The following is a 24,469-nucleotide window of genomic DNA, read 5'->3' on the forward strand; positions in this document are numbered from 1 at the left end:
CACTCAGGGCACATTTTCTTCTGTCCCCCAGGGAATATCTGACATCAGCTACGTGGTTGTCACACTGGGAGCTATCTGCTACCGGTGTCACATGCACAGAAGCTGGGGATTTTGTACAGAGCAGCCACAGGGCAGCCCCCACCACAGAGTGACATGTCTCTTGAGTGTCAGCGGTAATCAGGTGAGAGACACAAAGGAAGCTGACCTCTACTAAAGTCTCAGCAAACAGCCTCTAGCTGTGTGCCTTTCAGTAAGTTGCTTGGCCTCTCTGAGCTTGGGCTGCTCAGATTAATATAAACTGATGTGTGAGAGATGCACAGGGCTTGGCTTCTTACTATCTGCAGTCCAGAATATAGAGGGAACATTGACCTTGGGCTTGTTTCATGGTACTTGAATTTGATTGGATTTTACTATTTGTAATCACCAGTTAAAGAGTTTGCTCCTGCTGATGGCTTTGGTCTGTATCCACCACTTTAATTCAGGAGGATGTTGGCATCGTAGCATAGAGAAAGGGAGGGAGGGAAAGCGGGAGGCATCTTTTCTGCCTTTGATAGCAGGGTGTGTTGTCAACACCCTGGGCTACTCAGTCTCTTGGGGACTTAGGGAGGTGTATAAGACAGAAGGAAGCCATGTCCCCTCCCTAATGACTCTGCAGTCCCCTGTGGGCCACTAGGCTCCATGTGCCCATCTTTGCATGTCCCTCACTTTCTCTTCAGTCCCCTGTGATCTGAGGGGTCAGATGGAAATTCGTGTTCTCCATGTTCTCTTCAGTCCCCTGTGAGATGTGAGGCCAGATGAGGGTCCCTGTCTCTGCCCCTCCTTCAGTCTCTTGTGACATGTAAGGCTGGATGGGGTCATGTCCTCCAGCTTCTCTGTAGTCTGTGTGGGCTGTGAGGCCAGATGGGGGCCCGTGTTGGCATGTCTCCCCCCTCTTGCCACAAGAGTCTGGCCCTCTTTTAGAAACTGTTATGGATCTGCTCTTCAAACTGCTGATCCAAAAGGAGAGCAGAGCACACTGGCTTGTTTTGTTTTTTGGCTAGATCCTGTCTTCAGGTTGGATAGAGCACAGATACTTCCCAGCCACTGTGATCCTGTAACCCCGCAGCTGCCCAGAGGCCTGCACTCAGAAGGGTCCCTGGATGCTGGTATGCTCTGCATCTCCTGACACTAAATTCCTGGTCACTTGGACATTTTTATTTAAGGCTGTCCGGCTTGGTAGCAGAGCAATTGTCTGGGGAAGGTGAAGCTCTAAGTTAGCTCCCCAGTACTGGAAAACATTTTTTCTTTTGTTTTCCTTCATTTCATTAGTACTTTGTTTTAGCACGTAATTAGGGCTGGTATTTTGTTTCCCCTCATTTTAAAGTAGCTGGCCATGTGTGGGCCATGGAATGCAGGAAATCTCATGGCCTCTCTGCAGCCCTTCCTGTGTGACCACAGGCTCCAGGTCTAGAAAGCACGGGTCCCTGAGGCATCTCTTTTTCTTGAGAAGTCCCCAGCATCTCTCAAGCCTGTCCTTAAGGTTCTCCCTCCTTTCTGGGAATTGCAGCAGCCTTTCTCAGGCCAGTGCTGTTTGCTGTGTTCCCTGTGTGGTAATCCTTTTCTGGGCTCACAGCTGCCTCAGAGTTCCCAAAGGCATTTCCACTTCCATGGAACTGCAGGCATTCCTCAGGCTGCTGTGTGAGCTAAGCACAGGAGTTTCTTTGCAAGTGCTTCCCAACAGCTTCTCCCACAAGCAACAACCTTCCCAACAGCTCCACCCCAATAGCCCCCAAAAGCTCCCCTCAACAGTTCTCTTCAACAGCTATCCCCCAACAATTATCCTCCCAACAGCTCCACCCCCAAAGCCCCCTCCCAACAGCTCTCCCTTCCCACAATTCTCCCTGGGCAGTGGCTTAAGCAAAGAAAACATTTTGCTACTATAACTAGCAAGACTGCATAGTTGCTCTGGCAGCTGAGTAACAACAGAATCCTAACTTGGAGCCTCTGAAGTTTTCTTGACATTCCTCCCACCGCTCCAAACTACCATCACACCCTGCATATCCTTTCCTTACCTCCTTGCAGGAATAGGATAGAGGGGAACAGGTGATTTCCATAGCTCGGCATCTTTGTCACAGAGGGAGAATGCTTTGTGAGGCCTGCCACCTCTTTCTGGCTACAATCAGCAAAGAGGACATAGATGATAAGGCAAAGCTCAGGTCAGTCAGGAAAAGTTCCAGATAAGACTTGTGCAAGGTACTGCTCGGCCTGTTCTGGTTAAACTCCCCACAAAATCAGGGTGTCCACTGTGGTTTCTCTGATATTCAAAACAATGCCAGGAATCCAACAGCCAGTCCCTGACGGAATGTGAGGGCAGAAGGAATGCATGAGTGACCACATGGGTCCTGATGGTGGGGTGGGTATCCACTGACTCCAGCAGCTTCCACTCCCAATCTGACCAGCATGATGCTCATAGATGACCTCTGGCCACCCTGATCTTTGACCTCAATCTTGTGTCTTTTCTCCCAGGGAGGGAGCCATCTCTGGAGGCTGCCCTTGTGCCAATGAGCCTTCCTAACACATCCTCTGCCTTCGAAGACAAGATGTGTGAGGGGAACAGGACCGCCATGGCCAGCCCTCAGCTGCTGCCCCTGGTGGTGGTTCTAAGTAGCATCTCCCTGATCACAGTGGGCCTCAACCTGCTGGTGCTGTATGCTGTGCACAGTGAACGCAAGCTGCACACAGTGGGCAACCTGTACATTGTCAGCTTGTCAGTTGCAGACCTGATCGTAGGGGCGGTCGTCATGCCCATGAACATCCTGTATCTCATCATGACCAAGTGGTCCCTGGGCCGCCCCCTCTGCCTCTTTTGGCTCTCCATGGATTATGTGGCTAGCACGGCGTCCATCTTCAGTGTCTTCATCCTGTGTATAGATCGCTATCGCTCCGTCCAGCAACCCCTCCGGTACCTGAGGTATCGAACCAAGACCCGGGCATCAGCTACCATCCTGGGAGCCTGGTTTCTCTCCTTCCTGTGGGTTATACCCATTCTTGGCTGGCATCACTTCATGTCCCCAGCTCCAAGTCTTCAGGAAGACAAGTGTGAGACAGACTTCTACAATGTCACTTGGTTCAAGATCATGACTGCCATCATCAACTTCTACCTCCCCACTTTGCTCATGCTATGGTTCTACATGAAGATCTACAAGGCCGTGCGGCAACACTGTCAGCACCGCCAGCTTACCAATGGGTCCCTCCCTTCCTTCTCTGAAATCAAGCTGAAGTCAGAGGATGCCAAGGAGGGTGCCAAGAAACCCGGGAAAGAGTCTCCCTGGGGAGTTCTGAAAAGACCATCAAAAGACCCTATTGGAGGATTGGATCAGAAGCCAACATCTGAAGACTCCAAGATGAACTCTCCAACTACCTTCAGCCAAGAGGGGGATAGGGAAGTTGTCCCACGCCACTGTTTCCATCTTGACATTATGCAGACACAGACTGCGGCTGATGGAGGCAGCAGGGGCTCAGAGGCCAATGACCAGGCTCTGAGACAGCCCAAAATGGATGAGCAGATCCTGAGCACTTGTCAGCGGATCAGTGAGACATCAGAGGACCAGACGTTGGTAGACAGACAGTCCTTCTCCCGGACCACAGACTCAGACAACAGCATAGATCCAGGGCTGGGCAGAGGCAAACTGAGAAGTGAGTCTAACAGTGGCCTGGATTACATCAAGATCACCTGGAAGAGGCTCCGCTCACATTCTAGACAGTATGTGTCTGGGTTGCACTTGAACCGAGAGCGGAAGGCAGCCAAGCAGTTGGGTTTTATCATGGTCGCCTTCATCCTCTGCTGGATCCCCTATTTCATCTTCTTCATGGTCATTGCCTTCTGCAAGAGCTGCTGCAGTGAACCCGTGCACATGTTCACTATTTGGCTGGGCTACATCAACTCTACATTGAACCCCCTCATCTACCCCCTGTGCAATGAGAACTTCAAGAAGACGTTCAAAAAAATCCTGCACATTCGCTCTTAAGGGTACACCAAAAGAATGCCACAGAGTGGGTGGACATGTCTGATGTCGAAGAGGGAACCAGAGGAAGGAAGCATGACTGTCACTATACCCCTGGGCAATGGGGCGTGGAATCTAAGGTCTTGGGCTGAGCAGTACGGAGGCATTCCCAGGCACCGTCAGAAAGAAAGCAGGTGGCAGAAAGATTGTACTTGGGGTAGTAGAATTTGGAGTATTTGAAAGCAACCTGGGCAGAGCATGCCTGGCCCTCAGGGACCATGGAAGTGTCAGATGATCCTTGGATGTCAAGCTCTCTGACTCAAGTGTGGACGTGTTGCTAGAGTCCTTCTGTGGGGTTAGCCTGGACTCTGAGACTTTCCGAGAAAAAAAAAGAAAAAGAAAAAGAAAAAAAAAAAGCTGTGTGACTGCAGAGACATGTACACAGATGCTGTCCCCTGACAAGGGTTATCTGGACAGGCATGGCCACTGTCCCGCTTCACAGAACACAGCCCTTCTGAGCCCAGCCTCTCTTATAGCCTTGTCCAGAGCTGTCTGCCCCACTGTGGAGCCTGCCTTACCTGTGTCTTAGAGTTGCTAGGAAATTAGGCAGCTTGTGAGTCCATCATTTTCAACTCCTAGTTCCTTTTGGCTCTTAATATGACAACAACAACAACAACAACAAAACTACAACACAATGACAAAAACTCCACTCAAAAGTCAAGAGGAGGAGAAAGTGGTTTTTGAATAGTTCTATCTTTTAAGTTTTAAAATTTTGATTTCTGAGTATTTGTATACATTGCATCTTAAGCAAAAGAAAGGCAAGAGAACGTTGTTTCTTAAAGGCTCCACCAGGGGGCTCTCACTCAAGGCCTCTGACATGACAGAAAACACACGTAGGTCTCCTTTGCAGACAGACAAGCTGAGTAACAGCCAGGAAAACAAGGTTCCTGAGATCATTTGACATTCATGTCAGAAACTGAGAATGAGAACCCTGTCACTGATTTTCTCCAAAGACGAAGAAGAAGAAGAAGAAGAAGAAGAAGAAGAAGAAGAAGAAGAAGAAGAAGAAGAAGAAGAAGAAGAAGAAATCCTGTCAGTTCTCACAGTGAGAAATCCATACTCAACAGTGTTCCCCAAGAGAGTTGACAATGACCAAGAAGCTGGCATGGAGCACATCTGTGTGCACACAGGGTGATTCTCAGAAGGGACAAATGTACTTTTCTATCTGTGAGAAGGTGTGATTTCTAATCATACATGCTAAGTGCGATTTCTAATCACATATGCCTTTTAAAGGCATGGAAGCATCCAGTTTTATTTATGCCATAGTCTGGTTGAGATTTATATTTTAAAATATAATGTTGGAATGTGTGTTGGAAGTAGGAACCCCTGTAAAAGCTGGTCTTTTGTGTCTGTGTTCCTGTTTGCATGATCTGTCCAAATAAGATATTTTTGCTTACCTAAAACATGACATTTGGAAGGATACTGTTACATGGCTGTTTGTATCTACTTTTCTAAGTCTCACAGGCTTAGAACAACTGGAAACAAAAGCCTGACAAGGGATGTCTGCTCAAATTTATAAACGTCCTTTAAAATGACTTCTATTTTCTACAACGTGAGGGGAACAGGACAGCCATGACCAGCCCCCAGCTGTTGCCTCTAGTGATAATTCTAAAGTAGCATCTTACCTAACTTTGCGTCATGGGACACTTCATAATTAGGCTTTGGGAGATCTTAGGGCTATGCAAAGAGCTTTGACCTGGGGTCTGACGAAGACAAGGGATCCATGAATACAAGTTATCAGCTCAGGAACAAGGTGCCCTGTGATGATGCTCAGGCTTTCCAAAACTTACGTGATGTCTTCTACATGGGAAATATCACACGCACATTAAAAATAAAGTATTGGGGCTGGAGTAATGGCGTGGTACTTAAGAGCACTGTCCAATTGTACAGAGGACCCAGTTCAGTTCCCACCTCCAACATGGTGACTCACAAGCATTTATAAGTCTCTCTCTCTCTCTCTCTCTCTCTCTCACACACACACACACACACACACACAAATGCACACACACAGCCCACAGTCTGCTCCTTTGGTTCTCTGAGATGGGATGATACCTAGGCACAGATATGGGCCACCAGCGTGAAACATATGGAGAAAGCTTATGCCCTGAAATCTTGACCTATGGGTAGTTCAGGGTGTTTTCCAATTCCAGTAGGTTCCCCAACTGTATGTCAAGCCTGAAACCCCCTCCTTGAGTCTGGATTGGTTCTCAGTTCATGATTGGAAGATGTATTACTACTATTCTGGATCCAAGACCCTTTATCAATCAGCTAGGCTTATTTCAGGGTTTGCCTCTTGGGCATCTCACTTCTCTAAGTCTAATCAACTGAATGAGAGTGAGAAGATTTGTCAGTGGCTTCTGCTCTTGGATCTGTGTGTGGCAGAACTCTACATTGGGTATTCTGCTCTGTGACTCCTTGCCTGAGCCCTTGGAGACCCACCCTTTGGTGCTGGGTAGCAGAAAGTCCCTCTGGTCCATACACAGTGCTGGCTTACAGGCAAGCATGTCTGCACGCCCAGCTCTCATCCTGGATGCTCAGGTCTGACCTCTGCTCCTCATGCCTGCATGATACCTCTCTCTCCTTAGGAGTCATCTCTCGGCCTCATTCCACTCTGGGTTCCTCTGCCACTTCTATGGGCCAGATTTCTGATTCCACCAGGCTCCCATCCCTGCAGGTCTAGCCTGCCACCTCCTCCCTGAGTGCGGATTGGTCCTCAGTTCCCAGGACGGAAGAGTCTTGCTGCCATTCTGGCTCCAAGACCCTGTCTCTTCCAACTAGGCACATGTCCTGGTTCATCTCTTGGGCACCTCACTTCTCTGTGTCTAAACGACTCAATGGCTGCTCTCTGCGGACCTTGGTCCCACTTCAGCTCTCTAGGGCCTACAGAGAGTGAATCAATCCCTAGGCCTCGTTCCAGGGACTAGGGCTGCCCTGACCATGGCAAAGGCACTGTGAGCCGGACGTGGTGGCCCAGGCCTGGACACTGAGCAGAGGGAAGCTGAGAGCAGGACCCTGGCCTGTGCTTCCAGGCCAGCCTGGAGTAGAGAAACCCGATCCCCGCAGGTGACCCCTTGCTCCGAGAACAGACCCTCATTCAGGGTGGCCTCCCAGGGTGGAGCAATTCCCCATGTCCGTCTGTGTCCCTGGACAGAGGCTGCATCGATCAGGCTGAGGGTATGGGTGCTGTCCGCGGCGGAGAAGGACCTTCTGGACCCTGTCTGGTGTCGAATCTTCTGGTCTCTGCTGGGAGAATGGCGGGCTTTTCATCCAGGCAGGTGGCACATGCCTTGGCCCTCAGACCCGGGGAGGCAGAGGCAGGTGCCTCCCTGTGAGTTCCAGGGCAGCGTGGAATAGAGACAGAGGTCTAGGGCAGCGCTGGCTTTCCATGATGACTGGGAGACCACTGCCTCCAGCCGCAAGGCAAGCAGCGCGGCTCAAAGGGCAATTAAAGAACACAAAGAAAGCCTCCCGGAAGCTCGGCAGAGGGCTCAGAGTCCTCCTGACACTGAATCGGGTCGTCCTGGGGTCCTCTGGAGTCGCTAGCAGGAAGGCAGCTCCTTCCTGAGAAGTCTGAGCCAGCAGCAGCAGCAGGCCAGGAGTTACACCCCTCTAGGCTAGGTGCTAGGGACCTGTTTTTCCCAGGCGCTCCTGCGCATGCGCCAGGCCCAAAGCAGCATTTGAAAAGGAAGAACCGCCTTCCAGCTCAGCGTGGGGCCTCGTGCCTTGCATCTAGGCCTTGCAGGGTCCCAGGCCCATAGGGCAGACCTCAGCTGGAGAGAAACCAGGGCGGCCTAGGGAGTTTCAGGATGCTGTGCCCAGCAAGATCCTAGGGCAAAACCCCGCCCAGATGCACTCGGCCTTAGGCCGCTCCCTCTTCGCTGCTGGAAAAGGCAGAGAGGTGGCTTTGGAGCAGCAGGTCCCTAGCAGCCGTTTTGGGGTTCTGTGAGAGGCGGTAAAGGGACCTCACTGGGTTTAGCACCGCCGAGGCTTGTGCGAGGGGTGCCTCCGTCTTTCCAAGCCTGAGTGCTGGGTTTGCACGGGGGAGACACTCTCCCTGGCCCTTCTTTTCCAGGACGGAGGCTACGGCAGGGGCCCCTGCATGAAATGTGTGCCTTCCCGAAATGAGCTGTGTGTGCCTGGGGAGTAGAGCAGGGCTGGCTTGGGTGGAGAAGGATTGTCCGTGGCTCCTGCTCTTGGATCTATCGGTGTAGACCCCTCTCTGTGGGGCGGCCTGCCCTAGGAGTCCTGTCTGACTCCTTGGAGCCCCGTTCTGCGCTGCTGGACAGCAGCCAGCCCCTTGGGTCCTTCACTCTCTGACTCCCACAGTGCTGGCTCCCTGGCAAGCATGTCTGCACGCCCAGCTCTCATCCTGGATGCTCAGGTCTGACCTCTGCTCCTCATGCCTGCATGATACCTCTCTCTCCTTAGGAGTCATCTCTCGGCCTCATTCCACTCTGGGTTCCTCTGCCACTTCTATGGGCCAGATTTCTGATTCCACCAGGCTCCCATCCCTGCAGGTCTAGCCTGCCACCTCCTCCCTGAGTGCGGATTGGTCCTCAGTTCCCAGGACGGAAGAGTCTTGCTGCCATTCTGGCTCCAAGACCCTGTCTCTTCCAACTAGGCACATGTCCTGGTTCATCTCTTGGGCACCTCACTTCTCTGTGTCTAAACGACTCAATGGCTGCTCTCTGCGGACCTTGGTCCCACTTCAGCTCTCTAGGGCCTACAGAGAGTGAATCAATCCCTAGGCCTCGTTCCAGGGACTAGGGCTGCCCTGACCATGGCAAAGGCACTGTGAGCCGGACGTGGTGGCCCAGGCCTGGACACTGAGCAGAGGGAAGCTGAGAGCAGGACCCTGGCCTGTGCTTCCAGGCCAGCCTGGAGTAGAGAAACCCGATCCCCGCAGGTGACCCCGTGCTCCGAGAACAGACCCTCATTCAGGGTGGCCTCCCAGGGTGGAGCAATTCCCCATGTCCGTCTGTGTCCCTGGACAGAGGCTGCATCGATCAGGCTGAGGGTATGGGTGCTGTCCGCGGCGGAGAAGGACCTTCTGGACCCTGTCTGGTGTCGAATCTTCTGGTCTCTGCTGGGAGAATGGCGGGCTTTTCATCCAGGCAGGTGGCACATGCCTTGGCCCTCAGACCCGGGGAGGCAGAGGCAGGTGCCTCCCTGTGAGTTCCAGGGCAGCGTGGAATAGAGACAGAGGTCTAGGGCAGCGCTGGCTTTCCATGATGACTGGGAGACCACTGCCTCCAGCCGCAAGGCAAGCAGCGCGGCTCAAAGGGCAATTAAAGAACACAAAGAAAGCCTCCCGGAAGCTCGGCCAGAGGGCTCAGAGTCCTCCTGCCCAGGTTGACACTGAATCGGGTCGTCCTGGGGTCCTCTGGAGTCGCTAGCAGGAAGGCAGCGCCTTCCTGAGAAGCCTGAGCCAGCAGCAGCAGCAGGCCAGGAGTTACACCCCTCTCGGCTAGGTGCTAGGGACCCGTTTTTTCCCAGGCGCTCCTGCGCATGCGCCAGGCCCAAAGCAGCATTTGAAAAGGAAGAACCGCCTTCCAGCTCAGCGTGGGGCCTCGTGCCTTGCATCTAGGCCTTGCAGGGTCCCAGGCCCATAGGGCAGACCTCAGCTGGAGAGAATCCAAGGCGGCCTAGGGAGTTTCAGGATGCTGTGCCCAGCAAGATCCTAGGGCAAAACCCCGCCCAGATGCACTCGGCCTTAGGCCGCTCCCTCTTCTCTGCTGGAAAAGGCAGAGAGGTGGCTTTGGAGCAGCAGGTCCCTAGCAGCCCTTTTGGGGTTCTGTGAGAGGCGGTAAAGGGACCTCACTGGGTTTAGCACCGCCGAGGCTTGTGCGAGGGGTGCCTCCGTCTTTCCAAGCCTGAGTGCTGGGTTTGCACGGGGGAGACACTCTCCCTGGCCCTTCTTTTCCAGGACGGAGGCTACGGCAGGGGCCCCTGCATGAAATGTGTGCCTTCCCGAAATGAGCTGTGTGTGCCTGGGGAGTAGAGCAGGGCTGGCTTGGGTGGAGAAGGATTGTCCGTGGCTCCTGCTCTTGGATCTATCGGTGTAGACCCCTCTCTGTGGGGCGGCCTGCCCTAGGAGTCCTGTCTGACTCCTTGGAGCCCCGTTCTGCGCTGCTGGACAGCAGCCAGCCCCTTGGGTCCTTCACTCTCTGACTCCCACAGTGCTGGCTCCCTGGCAAGCATGTCTGCACGCCCAGCTCTCATCCTGGATGCTCAGGTCTGACCTCTGCTCCTCATGCCTGCATGATACCTCTCTCTCCTTAGGAGTCATCTCTCGGCCTCATTCCACTCTGGGTTCCTCTGCCACTTCTATGGGCCAGATTTCTGATTCCACCAGGCTCCCATCCCTGCAGGTCTAGCCTGCCACCTCCTCCCTGAGTGCGGATTGGTCCTCAGTTCCCAGGACGGAAGAGTCTTGCTGCCATTCTGGCTCCAAGACCCTGTCTCTTCCAACTAGGCACATGTCCTGGTTCATCTCTTGGGCACCTCACTTCTCTGTGTCTAAACGACTCAATGGCTGCTCTCTGCGGACCTTGGTCCCACTTCAGCTCTCTAGGGCCTACAGAGAGTGAATCAATCCCTAGGCCTCGTTCCAGGGACTAGGGCTGCCCTGACCATGGCAAAGGCACTGTGAGCCGGACGTGGTGGCCCAGGCCTGGACACTGAGCAGAGGGAAGCTGAGAGCAGGACCCTGGCCTGTGCTTCCAGGCCAGCCTGGAGTAGAGAAACCCGATCCCCGCAGGTGACCCCTTGCTCCGAGAACAGACCCTCATTCAGGGTGGCCTCCCAGGGTGGAGCAATTCCCCATGTCCGTCTGTGTCCCTGGACAGAGGCTGCATCGATCAGGCTGAGGGTATGGGTGCTGTCCGCGGCGGAGAAGGACCTTCTGGACCCTGTCTGGTGTCGAATCTTCTGGTCTCTGCTGGGAGAATGGCGGGCTTTTCATCCAGGCAGGTGGCACATGCCTTGGCCCTCAGACCCGGGGAGGCAGAGGCAGGTGCCTCCCTGTGAGTTCCAGGGCAGCGTGGAATAGAGACAGAGGTCTAGGGCAGCGCTGGCTTTCCATGATGACTGGGAGACCACTGCCTCCAGCCGCAAGGCAAGCAGCGCGGCTCAAAGGGCAATTAAAGAACACAAAGAAAGCCTCCCGGAAGCTCGGCAGAGGGCTCAGAGTCCTCCTGACACTGAATCGGGTCGTCCTGGGGTCCTCTGGAGTCGCTAGCAGGAAGGCAGCTCCTTCCTGAGAAGTCTGAGCCAGCAGCAGCAGCAGGCCAGGAGTTACACCCCTCTAGGCTAGGTGCTAGGGACCTGTTTTTCCCAGGCGCTCCTGCGCATGCGCCAGGCCCAAAGCAGCATTTGAAAAGGAAGAACCGCCTTCCAGCTCAGCGTGGGGCCTCGTGCCTTGCATCTAGGCCTTGCAGGGTCCCAGGCCCATAGGGCAGACCTCAGCTGGAGAGAAACCAGGGCGGCCTAGGGAGTTTCAGGATGCTGTGCCCAGCAAGATCCTAGGGCAAAACCCCGCCCAGATGCACTCGGCCTTAGGCCGCTCCCTCTTCGCTGCTGGAAAAGGCAGAGAGGTGGCTTTGGAGCAGCAGGTCCCTAGCAGCCGTTTTGGGGTTCTGTGAGAGGCGGTAAAGGGACCTCACTGGGTTTAGCACCGCCGAGGCTTGTGCGAGGGGTGCCTCCGTCTTTCCAAGCCTGAGTGCTGGGTTTGCACGGGGGAGACACTCTCCCTGGCCCTTCTTTTCCAGGACGGAGGCTACGGCAGGGGCCCCTGCATGAAATGTGTGCCTTCCCGAAATGAGCTGTGTGTGCCTGGGGAGTAGAGCAGGGCTGGCTTGGGTGGAGAAGGATTGTCCGTGGCTCCTGCTCTTGGATCTATCGGTGTAGACCCCTCTCTGTGGGGCGGCCTGCCCTAGGAGTCCTGTCTGACTCCTTGGAGCCCCGTTCTGCGCTGCTGGACAGCAGCCAGCCCCTTGGGTCCTTCACTCTCTGACTCCCACAGTGCTGGCTCCCTGGCAAGCATGTCTGCACGCCCAGCTCTCATCCTGGATGCTCAGGTCTGACCTCTGCTCCTCATGCCTGCATGATACCTCTCTCTCCTTAGGAGTCATCTCTCGGCCTCATTCCACTCTGGGTTCCTCTGCCACTTCTATGGGCCAGATTTCTGATTCCACCAGGCTCCCATCCCTGCAGGTCTAGCCTGCCACCTCCTCCCTGAGTGCGGATTGGTCCTCAGTTCCCAGGACGGAAGAGTCTTGCTGCCATTCTGGCTCCAAGACCCTGTCTCTTCCAACTAGGCACATGTCCTGGTTCATCTCTTGGGCACCTCACTTCTCTGTGTCTAAACGACTCAATGGCTGCTCTCTGCGGACCTTGGTCCCACTTCAGCTCTCTAGGGCCTACAGAGAGTGAATCAATCCCTAGGCCTCGTTCCAGGGACTAGGGCTGCCCTGACCATGGCAAAGGCACTGTGAGCCGGACGTGGTGGCCCAGGCCTGGACACTGAGCAGAGGGAAGCTGAGAGCAGGACCCTGGCCTGTGCTTCCAGGCCAGCCTGGAGTAGAGAAACCCGATCCCCGCAGGTGACCCCGTGCTCCGAGAACAGACCCTCATTCAGGGTGGCCTCCCAGGGTGGAGCAATTCCCCATGTCCGTCTGTGTCCCTGGACAGAGGCTGCATCGATCAGGCTGAGGGTATGGGTGCTGTCCGCGGCGGAGAAGGACCTTCTGGACCCTGTCTGGTGTCGAATCTTCTGGTCTCTGCTGGGAGAATGGCGGGCTTTTCATCCAGGCAGGTGGCACATGCCTTGGCCCTCAGACCCGGGGAGGCAGAGGCAGGTGCCTCCCTGTGAGTTCCAGGGCAGCGTGGAATAGAGACAGAGGTCTAGGGCAGCGCTGGCTTTCCATGATGACTGGGAGACCACTGCCTCCAGCCGCAAGGCAAGCAGCGCGGCTCAAAGGGCAATTAAAGAACACAAAGAAAGCCTCCCGGAAGCTCGGCCAGAGGGCTCAGAGTCCTCCTGCCCAGGTTGACACTGAATCGGGTCGTCCTGGGGTCCTCTGGAGTCGCTAGCAGGAAGGCAGCGCCTTCCTGAGAAGCCTGAGCCAGCAGCAGCAGCAGGCCAGGAGTTACACCCCTCTCGGCTAGGTGCTAGGGACCCGTTTTTTCCCAGGCGCTCCTGCGCATGCGCCAGGCCCAAAGCAGCATTTGAAAAGGAAGAACCGCCTTCCAGCTCAGCGTGGGGCCTCGTGCCTTGCATCTAGGCCTTGCAGGGTCCCAGGCCCATAGGGCAGACCTCAGCTGGAGAGAATCCAAGGCGGCCTAGGGAGTTTCAGGATGCTGTGCCCAGCAAGATCCTAGGGCAAAACCCCGCCCAGATGCACTCGGCCTTAGGCCGCTCCCTCTTCGCTGCTGGAAAAGGCAGAGAGGTGGCTTTGGAGCAGCAGGTCCCTAGCAGCCCTTTTGGGGTTCTGTGAGAGGCGGTAAAGGGACCTCACTGGGTTTAGCACCGCCGAGGCTTGTGCGAGGGGTGCCTCCGTCTTTCCAAGCCTGAGTGCTGGGTTTGCACGGGGGAGACACTCTCCCTGGCCCTTCTTTTCCAGGACGGAGGCTACGGCAGGGGCCCCTGCATGAAATGTGTGCCTTCCCGAAATGAGCTGTGTGTGCCTGGGGAGTAGAGCAGGGCTGGCTTGGGTGGAGAAGGATTGTCCGTGGCTCCTGCTCTTGGATCTATCGGTGTAGACCCCTCTCTGTGGGGCGGCCTGCCCTAGGAGTCCTGTCTGACTCCTTGGAGCCCCGTTCTGCGCTGCTGGACAGCAGCCAGCCCCTTGGGTCCTTCACTCTCTGACTCCCACAGTGCTGGCTCCCTGGCAAGCATGTCTGCACGCCCAGCTCTCATCCTGGATGCTCAGGTCTGACCTCTGCTCCTCATGCCTGCATGATACCTCTCTCTCCTTAGGAGTCATCTCTCGGCCTCATTCCACTCTGGGTTCCTCTGCCACTTCTATGGGCCAGATTTCTGATTCCACCAGGCTCCCATCCCTGCAGGTCTAGCCTGCCACCTCCTCCCTGAGTGCGGATTGGTCCTCAGTTCCCAGGACGGAAGAGTCTTGCTGCCATTCTGGCTCCAAGACCCTGTCTCTTCCAACTAGGCACATGTCCTGGTTCATCTCTTGGGCACCTCACTTCTCTGTGTCTAAACGACTCAATGGCTGCTCTCTGCGGACCTTGGTCCCACTTCAGCTCTCTAGGGCCTACAGAGAGTGAATCAATCCCTAGGCCTCGTTCCAGGGACTAGGGCTGCCCTGACCATGGCAAAGGCACTGTGAGCCGGACGTGGTGGCCCAGGCCTGGACACTGAGCAGAGGGAAGCTGAGAGCAGGACCCTGGCCTGTGCTTCCAGGCCAGCCTGGAGTAGAGAAACCCGATCCCCGCAGGTGACCCCTTGCTCCGAGAACAGACCCTCATTCAGGGTGGCCTCCCAGGGTGGAGCAATTCCCCATGTCCGTCTGTGTCCCTGGACAGAGGCTGCATCGATCAGGCTGAGGGTATGGGTGCTGTCCGCGGCGGAGAAGGACCTTCTGGACCCTGTCTGGTGTCGAATCTTCTGGTCTCTGCTGGGAGAATGGCGGGCTTTTCATCCAGGCAGGTGGCACATGCCTTGGCCCTCAGACCCGGGGAGGCAGAGGCAGGTGCCTCCCTGTGAGTTCCAGGGCAGCGTGGAATAGAGACAGAGGTCTAGGGCAGCGCTGGCTTTCCATGATGACTGGGAGACCACTGCCTCCAGCCGCAAGGCAAGCAGCGCGGCTCAAAGGGCAATTAAAGAACACAAAGAAAGCCTCCCGGAAGCTCGGCCAGAGGGCTCAGAGTCCTCCTGACACTGAATCGGGTCGTCCTGGGGTCCTCTGGAGTCGCTAGCAGGAAGGCAGCTCCTTCCTGAGAAGTCTGAGCCAGCAGCAGCAGCAGGCCAGGAGTTACACCCCTCTAGGCTAGGTGCTAGGGACCTGTTTTTCCCAGGCGCTCCTGCGCATGCGCCAGGCCCAAAGCAGCATTTGAAAAGGAAGAACCGCCTTCCAGCTCAGCGTGGGGCCTCGTGCCTTGCATCTAGGCCTTGCAGGGTCCCAGGCCCATAGGGCAGACCTCAGCTGGAGAGAAACCAGGGCGGCCTAGGGAGTTTCAGGATGCTGTGCCCAGCAAGATCCTAGGGCAAAACCCCGCCCAGATGCACTCGGCCTTAGGCCGCTCCCTCTTCGCTGCTGGAAAAGGCAGAGAGGTGGCTTTGGAGCAGCAGGTCCCTAGCAGCCGTTTTGGGGTTCTGTGAGAGGCGGTAAAGGGACCTCACTGGGTTTAGCACCGCCGAGGCTTGTGCGAGGGGTGCCTCCGTCTTTCCAAGCCTGAGTGCTGGGTTTGCACGGGGGAGACACTCTCCCTGGCCCTTCTTTTCCAGGACGGAGGCTACGGCAGGGGCCCCTGCATGAAATGTGTGCCTTCCCGAAATGAGCTGTGTGTGCCTGGGGAGTAGAGCAGGGCTGGCTTGGGTGGAGAAGGATTGTCCGTGGCTCCTGCTCTTGGATCTATCGGTGTAGACCCCTCTCTGTGGGGCGGCCTGCCCTAGGAGTCCTGTCTGACTCCTTGGAGCCCCGTTCTGCGCTGCTGGACAGCAGCCAGCCCCTTGGGTCCTTCACTCTCTGACTCCCACAGTGCTGGCTCCCTGGCAAGCATGTCTGCACGCCCAGCTCTCATCCTGGATGCTCAGGTCTGACCTCTGCTCCTCATGCCTGCATGATACCTCTCTCTCCTTAGGAGTCATCTCTCGGCCTCATTCCACTCTGGGTTCCTCTGCCACTTCTATGGGCCAGATTTCTGATTCCACCAGGCTCCCATCCCTGCAGGTCTAGCCTGCCACCTCCTCCCTGAGTGCGGATTGGTCCTCAGTTCCCAGGACGGAAGAGTCTTGCTGCCATTCTGGCTCCAAGACCCTGTCTCTTCCAACTAGGCACATGTCCTGGTTCATCTCTTGGGCACCTCACTTCTCTGTGTCTAAACGACTCAATGGCTGCTCTCTGCGGACCTTGGTCCCACTTCAGCTCTCTAGGGCCTACAGAGAGTGAATCAATCCCTAGGCCTCGTTCCAGGGACTAGGGCTGCCCTGACCATGGCAAAGGCACTGTGAGCCGGACGTGGTGGCCCAGGCCTGGACACTGAGCAGAGGGAAGCTGAGAGCAGGACCCTGGCCTGTGCTTCCAGGCCAGCCTGGAGTAGAGAAACCCGATCCCCGCAGGTGACCCCGTGCTCCGAGAACAGACCCTCATTCAGGGTGGCCTCCCAGGGTGGAGCAATTCCCCATGTCCGTCTGTGTCCCTGGACAGAGGCTGCATCGATCAGGCTGAGGGTATGGGTGCTGTCCGCGGCGGAGAAGTACCTTCTGGACCCTGTCTGGTGTCGAATCTTCTGGTCTCTGCTGGGAGAATGGCGGGCTTTTCATCCAGGCAGGTGGCACATGCCTTGGCCCTCAGACCCGGGGAGGCAGAGGCAGGTGCCTCCCTGTGAGTTCCAGGGCAGCGTGGAATAGAGACAGAGGTCTAGGGCAGCGCTGGCTTTCCATGATGACTGGGAGACCACTGCCTCCAGCCGCAAGGCAAGCAGCGCGGCTCAAAGGGCAATTAAAGAACACAAAGAAAGCCTCCCGGAAGCTCGGCCAGAGGGCTCAGAGTCCTCCTGCCCAGGTTGACACTGAATCGGGTCGTCCTGGGGTCCTCTGGAGTCGCTAGCAGGAAGGCAGCGCCTTCCTGAGAAGCCTGAGCCAGCAGCAGCAGCAGGCCAGGAGTTACACCCCTCTCGGCTAGGTGCTAGGGACCCGTTTTTTCCCAGGCGCTCCTGCGCATGCGCCAGGCCCAAAGCAGCATTTGAAAAGGAAGAACCGCCTTCCAGCTCAGCGTGGGGCCTCGTGCCTTGCATCTAGGCCTTGCAGGGTCCCAGGCCCATAGGGCAGACCTCAGCTGGAGAGAATCCAAGGCGGCCTAGGGAGTTTCAGGATGCTGTGCCCAGCAAGATCCTAGGGCAAAACCCCGCCCAGATGCACTCGGCCTTAGGCCGCTCCCTCTTCTCTGCTGGAAAAGGCAGAGAGGTGGCTTTGGAGCAGCAGGTCCCTAGCAGCCCTTTTGGGGTTCTGTGAGAGGCGGTAAAGGGACCTCACTGGGTTTAGCACCGCCGAGGCTTGTGCGAGGGGTGCCTCCGTCTTTCCAAGCCTGAGTGCTGGGTTTGCACGGGGGAGACACTCTCCCTGGCCCTTCTTTTCCAGGACGGAGGCTACGGCAGGGGCCCCTGCATGAAATGTGTGCCTTCCCGAAATGAGCTGTGTGTGCCTGGGGAGTAGAGCAGGGCTGGCTTGGGTGGAGAAGGATTGTCCGTGGCTCCTGCTCTTGGATCTATCGGTGTAGACCCCTCTCTGTGGGGCGGCCTGCCCTAGGAGTCCTGTCTGACTCCTTGGAGACCCGTTCTGCGCTGCTGGACAGCAGCCAGCCCCTTGGGTCCTTCACTCTCTGACTCCCACAGTGCTGGCTCCCTGGCAAGCATGTCTGCACGCCCAGCTCTCATCCTGGATGCTCAGGTCTGACCTCTGCTCCTCATGCCTGCATGATACCTCTCTCTCCTTAGGAGTCATCTCTCGGCCTCATTCCACTCTGGGTTCCTCTGCCACTTCTATGGGCCAGATTTCTGATTCCACCAGGCTCCCATCCCTGCAGGTCTAGCCTGCCACCTCCTCCCTGAGTGCGGATTGGTCCTCAGTTCCCAGGACGGAAGAGTCTTGCTGCCATTCTGGCTCCAAGACCCTGTCTCTTCCAACTAGGCACATGTCCTGGTTCATCTCTTGGGCACCTCACTTCTCTGTGTCTAAACGACTCAATGGCTGCTCTCTGCGGACCTTGGTCCCACTTCAGCTCTCTAGGGCCTACAGAGAGTGAATCAATCCCTAGGCCTCGTTCCAGGGACTAGGGCTGCCCTGACCATGGCAAAGGCACTGTGAGCCGGACGTGGTGGCCCAGGCCTGGACACTGAGCAGAGGGAAGCTGAGAGCAGGACCCTGGCCTGTGCTTCCAGGCCAGCCTGGAGTAGAGAAACCCGATCCCCGCAGGTGACCCCGTGCTCCGAGAACAGACCCTCATTCAGGGTGGCCTCCCAGGGTGGAGCAATTCCCCATGTCCGTCTGTGTCCCTGGACAGAGGCTGCATCGATCAGGCTGAGGGTATGGGTGCTGTCCGCGGCGGAGAAGGACCTTCTGGACCCTGTCTGGTGTCGAATCTTCTGGTCTCTGCTGGGAGAATGGCGGGCTTTTCATCCAGGCAGGTGGCACATGCCTTGGCCCTCAGACCCGGGGAGGCAGAGGCAGGTGCCTCCCTGTGAGTTCCAGGGCAGCGTGGAATAGAGACAGAGGTCTAGGGCAGCGCTGGCTTTCCATGATGACTGGGAGACCACTGCCTCCAGCCGCAAGGCAAGCAGCGCGGCTCAAAGGGCAATTAAAGAACACAAAGAAAGCCTCCCGGAAGCTCGGCCAGAGGGCTCAGAGTCCTCCTGACACTGAATCGGGTCGTCCTGGGGTCCTCTGGAGTCGCTAGCAGGAAGGCAGCTCCTTCCTGAGAAGTCTGAGCCAGCAGCAGCAGCAGGCCAGGAGTTACACCCCTCTAGGCTAGGTGCTAGGGACCTGTTTTTCCCAGGCGCTCCTGCGCATGCGCCAGGCCCAAAGCAGCATTTGAAAAGGAAGAACCGCCTTCCAGCTCAGCGTGGGGCCTCGTGCCTTGCATCTAGGCCTTGCAGGGTCCCAGGCCCATAGGGCAGACCTCAGCTGGAGAGAAACCAGGGCGGCCTAGGGAGTTTCAGGATGCTGTGCCCAGCAAGATCCTAGGGCAAAACCCCGCCCAGATGCACTCGGCCTTAGGCCGCTCCCTCTTCGCTGCTGGAAAAGGCAGAGAGGTGGCTTTGGAGCAGCAGGTCCCTAGCAGCCCTTTTGGGGTTCTGTGAGAGGCGGTAAAGGGACCTCACTGGGTTTAGCACCGCCGAGGCTTGTGCGAGGGGTGCCTCCGTCTTTCCAAGCCTGAGTGCTGGGTTTGCACGGGGGAGACACTCTCCCTGGCCCTTCTTTTCCAGGACGGAGGCTACGGCAGGGGCCCCTGCATGAAATGTGTGCCTTCCCGAAATGAGCTGTGTGTGCCTGGGGAGTAGAGCAGGGCTGGCTTGGGTGGAGAAGGATTGTCCGTGGCTCCTGCTCTTGGATCTATCGGTGTAGACCCCTCTCTGTGGGGCGGCCTGCCCTAGGAGTCCTGTCTGACTCCTTGGAGACCCGTTCTGCGCTGCTGGACAGCAGCCAGCCCCTTGGGTCCTTCACTCTCTGACTCCCACAGTGCTGGCTCCCTGGCAAGCATGTCTGCACGCCCAGCTCTCATCCTGGATGCTCAGGTCTGACCTCTGCTCCTCATGCCTGCATGATACCTCTCTCTCCTTAGGAGTCATCTCTCGGCCTCATTCCACTCTGGGTTCCTCTGCCACTTCTATGGGCCAGATTTCTGATTCCACCAGGCTCCCATCCCTGCAGGTCTAGCCTGCCACCTCCTCCCTGAGTGCGGATTGGTCCTCAGTTCCCAGGACGGAAGAGTCTTGCTGCCATTCTGGCTCCAAGACCCTGTCTCTTCCAACTAGGCACATGTCCTGGTTCATCTCTTGGGCACCTCACTTCTCTGTGTCTAAACGACTCAATGGCTGCTCTCTGCGGACCTTGGTCCCACTTCAGCTCTCTAGGGCCTACAGAGAGTGAATCAATCCCTAGGCCTCGTTCCAGGGACTAGGGCTGCCCTGACCATGGCAAAGGCACTGTGAGCCGGACGTGGTGGCCCAGGCCTGGACACTGAGCAGAGGGAAGCTGAGAGCAGGACCCTGGCCTGTGCTTCCAGGCCAGCCTGGAGTAGAGAAACCCGATCCCCGCAGGTGACCCCGTGCTCCGAGAACAGACCCTCATTCAGGGTGGCCTCCCAGGGTGGAGCAATTCCCCATGTCCGTCTGTGTCCCTGGACAGAGGCTGCATCGATCAGGCTGAGGGTATGGGTGCTGTCCGCGGCGGAGAAGGACCTTCTGGACCCTGTCTGGTGTCGAATCTTCTGGTCTCTGCTGGGAGAATGGCGGGCTTTTCATCCAGGCAGGTGGCACATGCCTTGGCCCTCAGACCCGGGGAGGCAGAGGCAGGTGCCTCCCTGTGAGTTCCAGGGCAGCGTGGAATAGAGACAGAGGTCTAGGGCAGCGCTGGCTTTCCATGATGACTGGGAGACCACTGCCTCCAGCCGCAAGGCAAGCAGCGCGGCTCAAAGGGCAATTAAAGAACACAAAGAAAGCCTCCCGGAAGCTCGGCCAGAGGGCTCAGAGTCCTCCTGCCCAGGTTGACACTGAATCGGGTCGTCCTGGGGTCCTCTGGAGTCGCTAGCAGGAAGGCAGCGCCTTCCTGAGAAGCCTGAGCCAGCAGCAGCAGCAGGCCAGGAGTTACACCCCTCTCGGCTAGGTGCTAGGGACCCGTTTTTTCCCAGGCGCTCCTGCGCATGCGCCAGGCCCAAAGCAGCATTTGAAAAGGAAGAACCGCCTTCCAGCTCAGCGTGGGGCCTCGTGCCTTGCATCTAGGCCTTGCAGGGTCCCAGGCCCATAGGGCAGACCTCAGCTGGAGAGAATCCAAGGCGGCCTAGGGAGTTTCAGGATGCTGTGCCCAGCAAGATCCTAGGGCAAAACCCCGCCCAGATGCACTCGGCCTTAGGCCGCTCCCTCTTCGCTGCTGGAAAAGGCAGAGAGGTGGCTTGGGAACAGCAGGTCCCTAGCAGCCCTTTTGGGGTTCTGTGAGAGGCGGTAAAGGGACCTCACTGGGTTTAGCACCGCCGAGGCTTGTGCGAGGGGTGCCTCCGTCTTTCCAAGCCTGAGTGCTGGGTTTGCACGGGGGAGACACTCTCCCTGGCCCTTCTTTTCCAGGACGGAGGCTACGGCAGGGGCCCCTGCATGAAATGTGTGCCTTCCCGAAATGAGCTGTGTGTGCCTGGGGAGTAGAGCAGGGCTGGCTTGGGTGGAGAAGGATTGTCCGTGGCTCCTGCTCTTGGATCTATCGGTGTAGACCCCTCTCTGTGGGGCGGCCTGCCCTAGGAGTCCTGTCTGACTCCTTGGAGCCCCGTTCTGCGCTGCTGGACAGCAGCCAGCCCCTTGGGTCCTTCACTCTCTGACTCCCACAGTGCTGGCTCCCTGGCAAGCATGTCTGCACGCCCAGCTCTCATCCTGGATGCTCAGGTCTGACCTCTGCTCCTCATGCCTGCATGATACCTCTCTCTCCTTAGGAGTCATCTCTCGGCCTCATTCCACTCTGGGTTCCTCTGCCACTTCTATGGGCCAGATTTCTGATTCCACCAGGCTCCCATCCCTGCAGGTCTAGCCTGCCACCTCCTCCCTGAGTGCGGATTGGTCCTCAGTTCCCAGGACGGAAGAGTCTTGCTGCCATTCTGGCTCCAAGACCCTGTCTCTTCCAACTAGGCACATGTCCTGGTTCATCTCTTGGGCACCTCACTTCTCTGTGTCTAAACGACTCAATGGCTGCTCTCTGCGGACCTTGGTCCCACTTCAGCTCTCTAGGGCCTACAGAGAGTGAATCAATCCCTAGGCCTCGTTCCAGGGACTAGGGCTGCCCTGACCATGGCAAAGGCACTGTGAGCCGGACGTGGTGGCCCAGGCCTGGACACTGAGCAGAGGGAAGCTGAGAGCAGGACCCTGGCCTGTGCTTCCAGGCCAGCCTGGAGTAGAGAAACCCGATCCCCGCAGGTGACCCCGTGCTCCGAGAACAGACCCTCATTCAGGGTGGCCTCCCAGGGTGGAGCAATTCCCCATGTCCGTCTGTGTCCCTGGACAGAGGCTGCATCGATCAGGCTGAGGGTATGGGTGCTGTCCGCGGCGGAGAAGGACCTTCTGGACCCTGTCTGGTGTCGAATCTTCTGGTCTCTGCTGGGAGAATGGCGGGCTTTTCATCCAGGCAGGTGGCACATGCCTTGGCCCTCAGACCCGGGGAGGCAGAGGCAGGTGCCTCCCTGTGAGTTCCAGGGCAGCGTGGAATAGAGACAGAGGTCTAGGGCAGCGCTGGCTTTCCATGATGACTGGGAGACCACTGCCTCCAGCCGCAAGGCAAGCAGCGCGGCTCAAAGGGCAATTAAAGAACACAAAGAAAGCCTCCCGGAAGCTCGGCCAGAGGGCTCAGAGTCCTCCTGCCCAGGTTGACACTGAATCGGGTCGTCCTGGGGTCCTCTGGAGTCGCTAGCAGGAAGGCAGCGCCTTCCTGAGAAGCCTGAGCCAGCAGCAGCAGCAGGCCAGGAGTTACACCCCTCTCGGCTAGGTGCTAGGGACCCGTTTTTTCCCAGGCGCTCCTGCGCATGCGCCAGGCCCAAAGCAGCATTTGAAAAGGAAGAACCGCCTTCCAGCTCAGCGTGGGGCCTCGTGCCTTGCATCTAGGCCTTGCAGGGTCCCAGGCCCATAGGGCAGACCTCAGCTGGAGAGAATCCAAGGCGGCCTAGGGAGTTTCAGGATGCTGTGCCCAGCAAGATCCTAGGGCAAAACCCCGCCCAGATGCACTCGGCCTTAGGCCGCTCCCTCTTCGCTGCTGGAAAAGGCAGAGAGGTGGCTTGGGAACAGCAGGTCCCTAGCAGCCCTTTTGGGGTTCTGTGAGAGGCGGTAAAGGGACCTCACTGGGTTTAGCACCGCCGAGGCTTGTGCGAGGGGTGCCTCCGTCTTTCCAAGCCTGAGTGCTGGGTTTGCACGGGGGAGACACTCTCCCTGGCCCTTCTTTTCCAGGACGGAGGCTACGGCAGGGGCCCCTGCATGAAATGTGTGCCTTCCCGAAATGAGCTGTGTGTGCCTGGGGAGTAGAGCAGGGCTGGCTTGGGTGGAGAAGGATTGTCCGTGGCTCCTGCTCTTGGATCTATCGGTGTAGACCCCTCTCTGTGGGGCGGCCTGCCCTAGGAGTCCTGTCTGACTCCTTGGAGCCCCGTTCTGCGCTGCTGGACAGCAGCCAGCCCCTTGGGTCCTTCACTCTCTGACTCCCACAGTGCTGGCTCCCTGGCAAGCATGTCTGCACGCCCAGCTCTCATCCTGGATGCTCAGGTCTGACCTCTGCTCCTCATGCCTGCATGATACCTCTCTCTCCTTAGGAGTCATCTCTCGGCCTCATTCCACTCTGGGTTCCTCTGCCACTTCTATGGGCCAGATTTCTGATTCCACCAGGCTCCCATCCCTGCAGGTCTAGCCTGCCACCTCCTCCCTGAGTGCGGATTGGTCCTCAGTTCCCAGGACGGAAGAGTCTTGCTGCCATTCTGGCTCCAAGACCCTGTCTCTTCCAACTAGGCACATGTCCTGGTTCATCTCTTGGGCACCTCACTTCTCTGTGTCTAAACGACTCAATGGCTGCTCTCTGCGGACCTTGGTCCCACTTCAGCTCTCTAGGGCCTACAGAGAGTGAATCAATCCCTAGGCCTCGTTCCAGGGACTAGGGCTGCCCTGACCATGGCAAAGGCACTGTGAGCCGGACGTGGTGGCCCAGGCCTGGACACTGAGCAGAGGGAAGCTGAGAGCAGGACCCTGGCCTGTGCTTCCAGGCCAGCCTGGAGTAGAGAAACCCGATCCCCGCAGGTGACCCCTTGCTCCGAGAACAGACCCTCATTCAGGGTGGCCTCCCAGGGTGGAGCAATTCCCCATGTCCGTCTGTGTCCCTGGACAGAGGCTGCATCGATCAGGCTGAGGGTATGGGTGCTGTCCGCGGCGGAGAAGGACCTTCTGGACCCTGTCTGGTGTCGAATCTTCTGGTCTCTGCTGGGAGAATGGCGGGCTTTTCATCCAGGCAGGTGGCACATGCCTTGGCCCTCAGACCCGGGGAGGCAGAGGCAGGTGCCTCCCTGTGAGTTCCAGGGCAGCGTGGAATAGAGACAGAGGTCTAGGGCAGCGCTGGCTTTCCATGATGACTGGGAGACCACTGCCTCCAGCCGCAAGGCAAGCAGCACGGCTCAAAGGGCAATTAAAGAACACAAAGAAAGCCTCCCGGAAGCTCGGCCAGAGGGCTCAGAGTCCTCCTGACACTGAATCGGGTCGTCCTGGGGTCCTCTGGAGTCGCTAGCAGGAAGGCAGCTCCTTCCTGAGAAGTCTGAGCCAGCAGCAGCAGCAGGCCAGGAGTTACACCCCTCTAGGCTAGGTGCTAGGGACCTGTTTTTCCCAGGCGCTCCTGCGCATGCGCCAGGCCCAAAGCAGCATTTGAAAAGGAAGAACCGCCTTCCAGCTCAGCGTGGGGCCTCGTGCCTTGCATCTAGGCCTTGCAGGGTCCCAGGCCCATAGGGCAGACCTCAGCTGGAGAGAAA

At 57.2% G+C, this 24,469-nt stretch overlaps 1 protein-coding gene across 3 annotated transcripts in view; it reads left to right on the plus strand.

Moving 5' to 3' along the window:
- The window catches only part of Hrh1 (histamine receptor H1), an 87,789-nt gene extending 81,896 nt beyond the window's left edge, over window positions 1-5,893 (plus strand). For all 3 annotated transcript variants that reach the window (XM_060383955.1, XM_021637603.2, XM_021637604.2), the window contains exon 2: window positions 2,506-5,893. In XM_060383955.1, the coding sequence (XP_060239938.1) occupies window positions 2,541-4,007 (1,467 nt within the window). In that variant the 5' untranslated portion in view covers window positions 2,506-2,540 and the 3' untranslated portion in view covers window positions 4,008-5,893. The remainder of the gene's footprint in view (window positions 1-2,505) is intronic.
- The last annotated feature ends 18,576 nt before the right edge of the window (window positions 5,894-24,469 follow it).

The sequence above is a fragment of the Meriones unguiculatus genome, chromosome 5 (assembly GCF_030254825.1).
Source record: "Meriones unguiculatus strain TT.TT164.6M chromosome 5, Bangor_MerUng_6.1, whole genome shotgun sequence".
NCBI lineage: Eukaryota > Metazoa > Chordata > Mammalia > Rodentia > Muridae > Meriones > Meriones unguiculatus.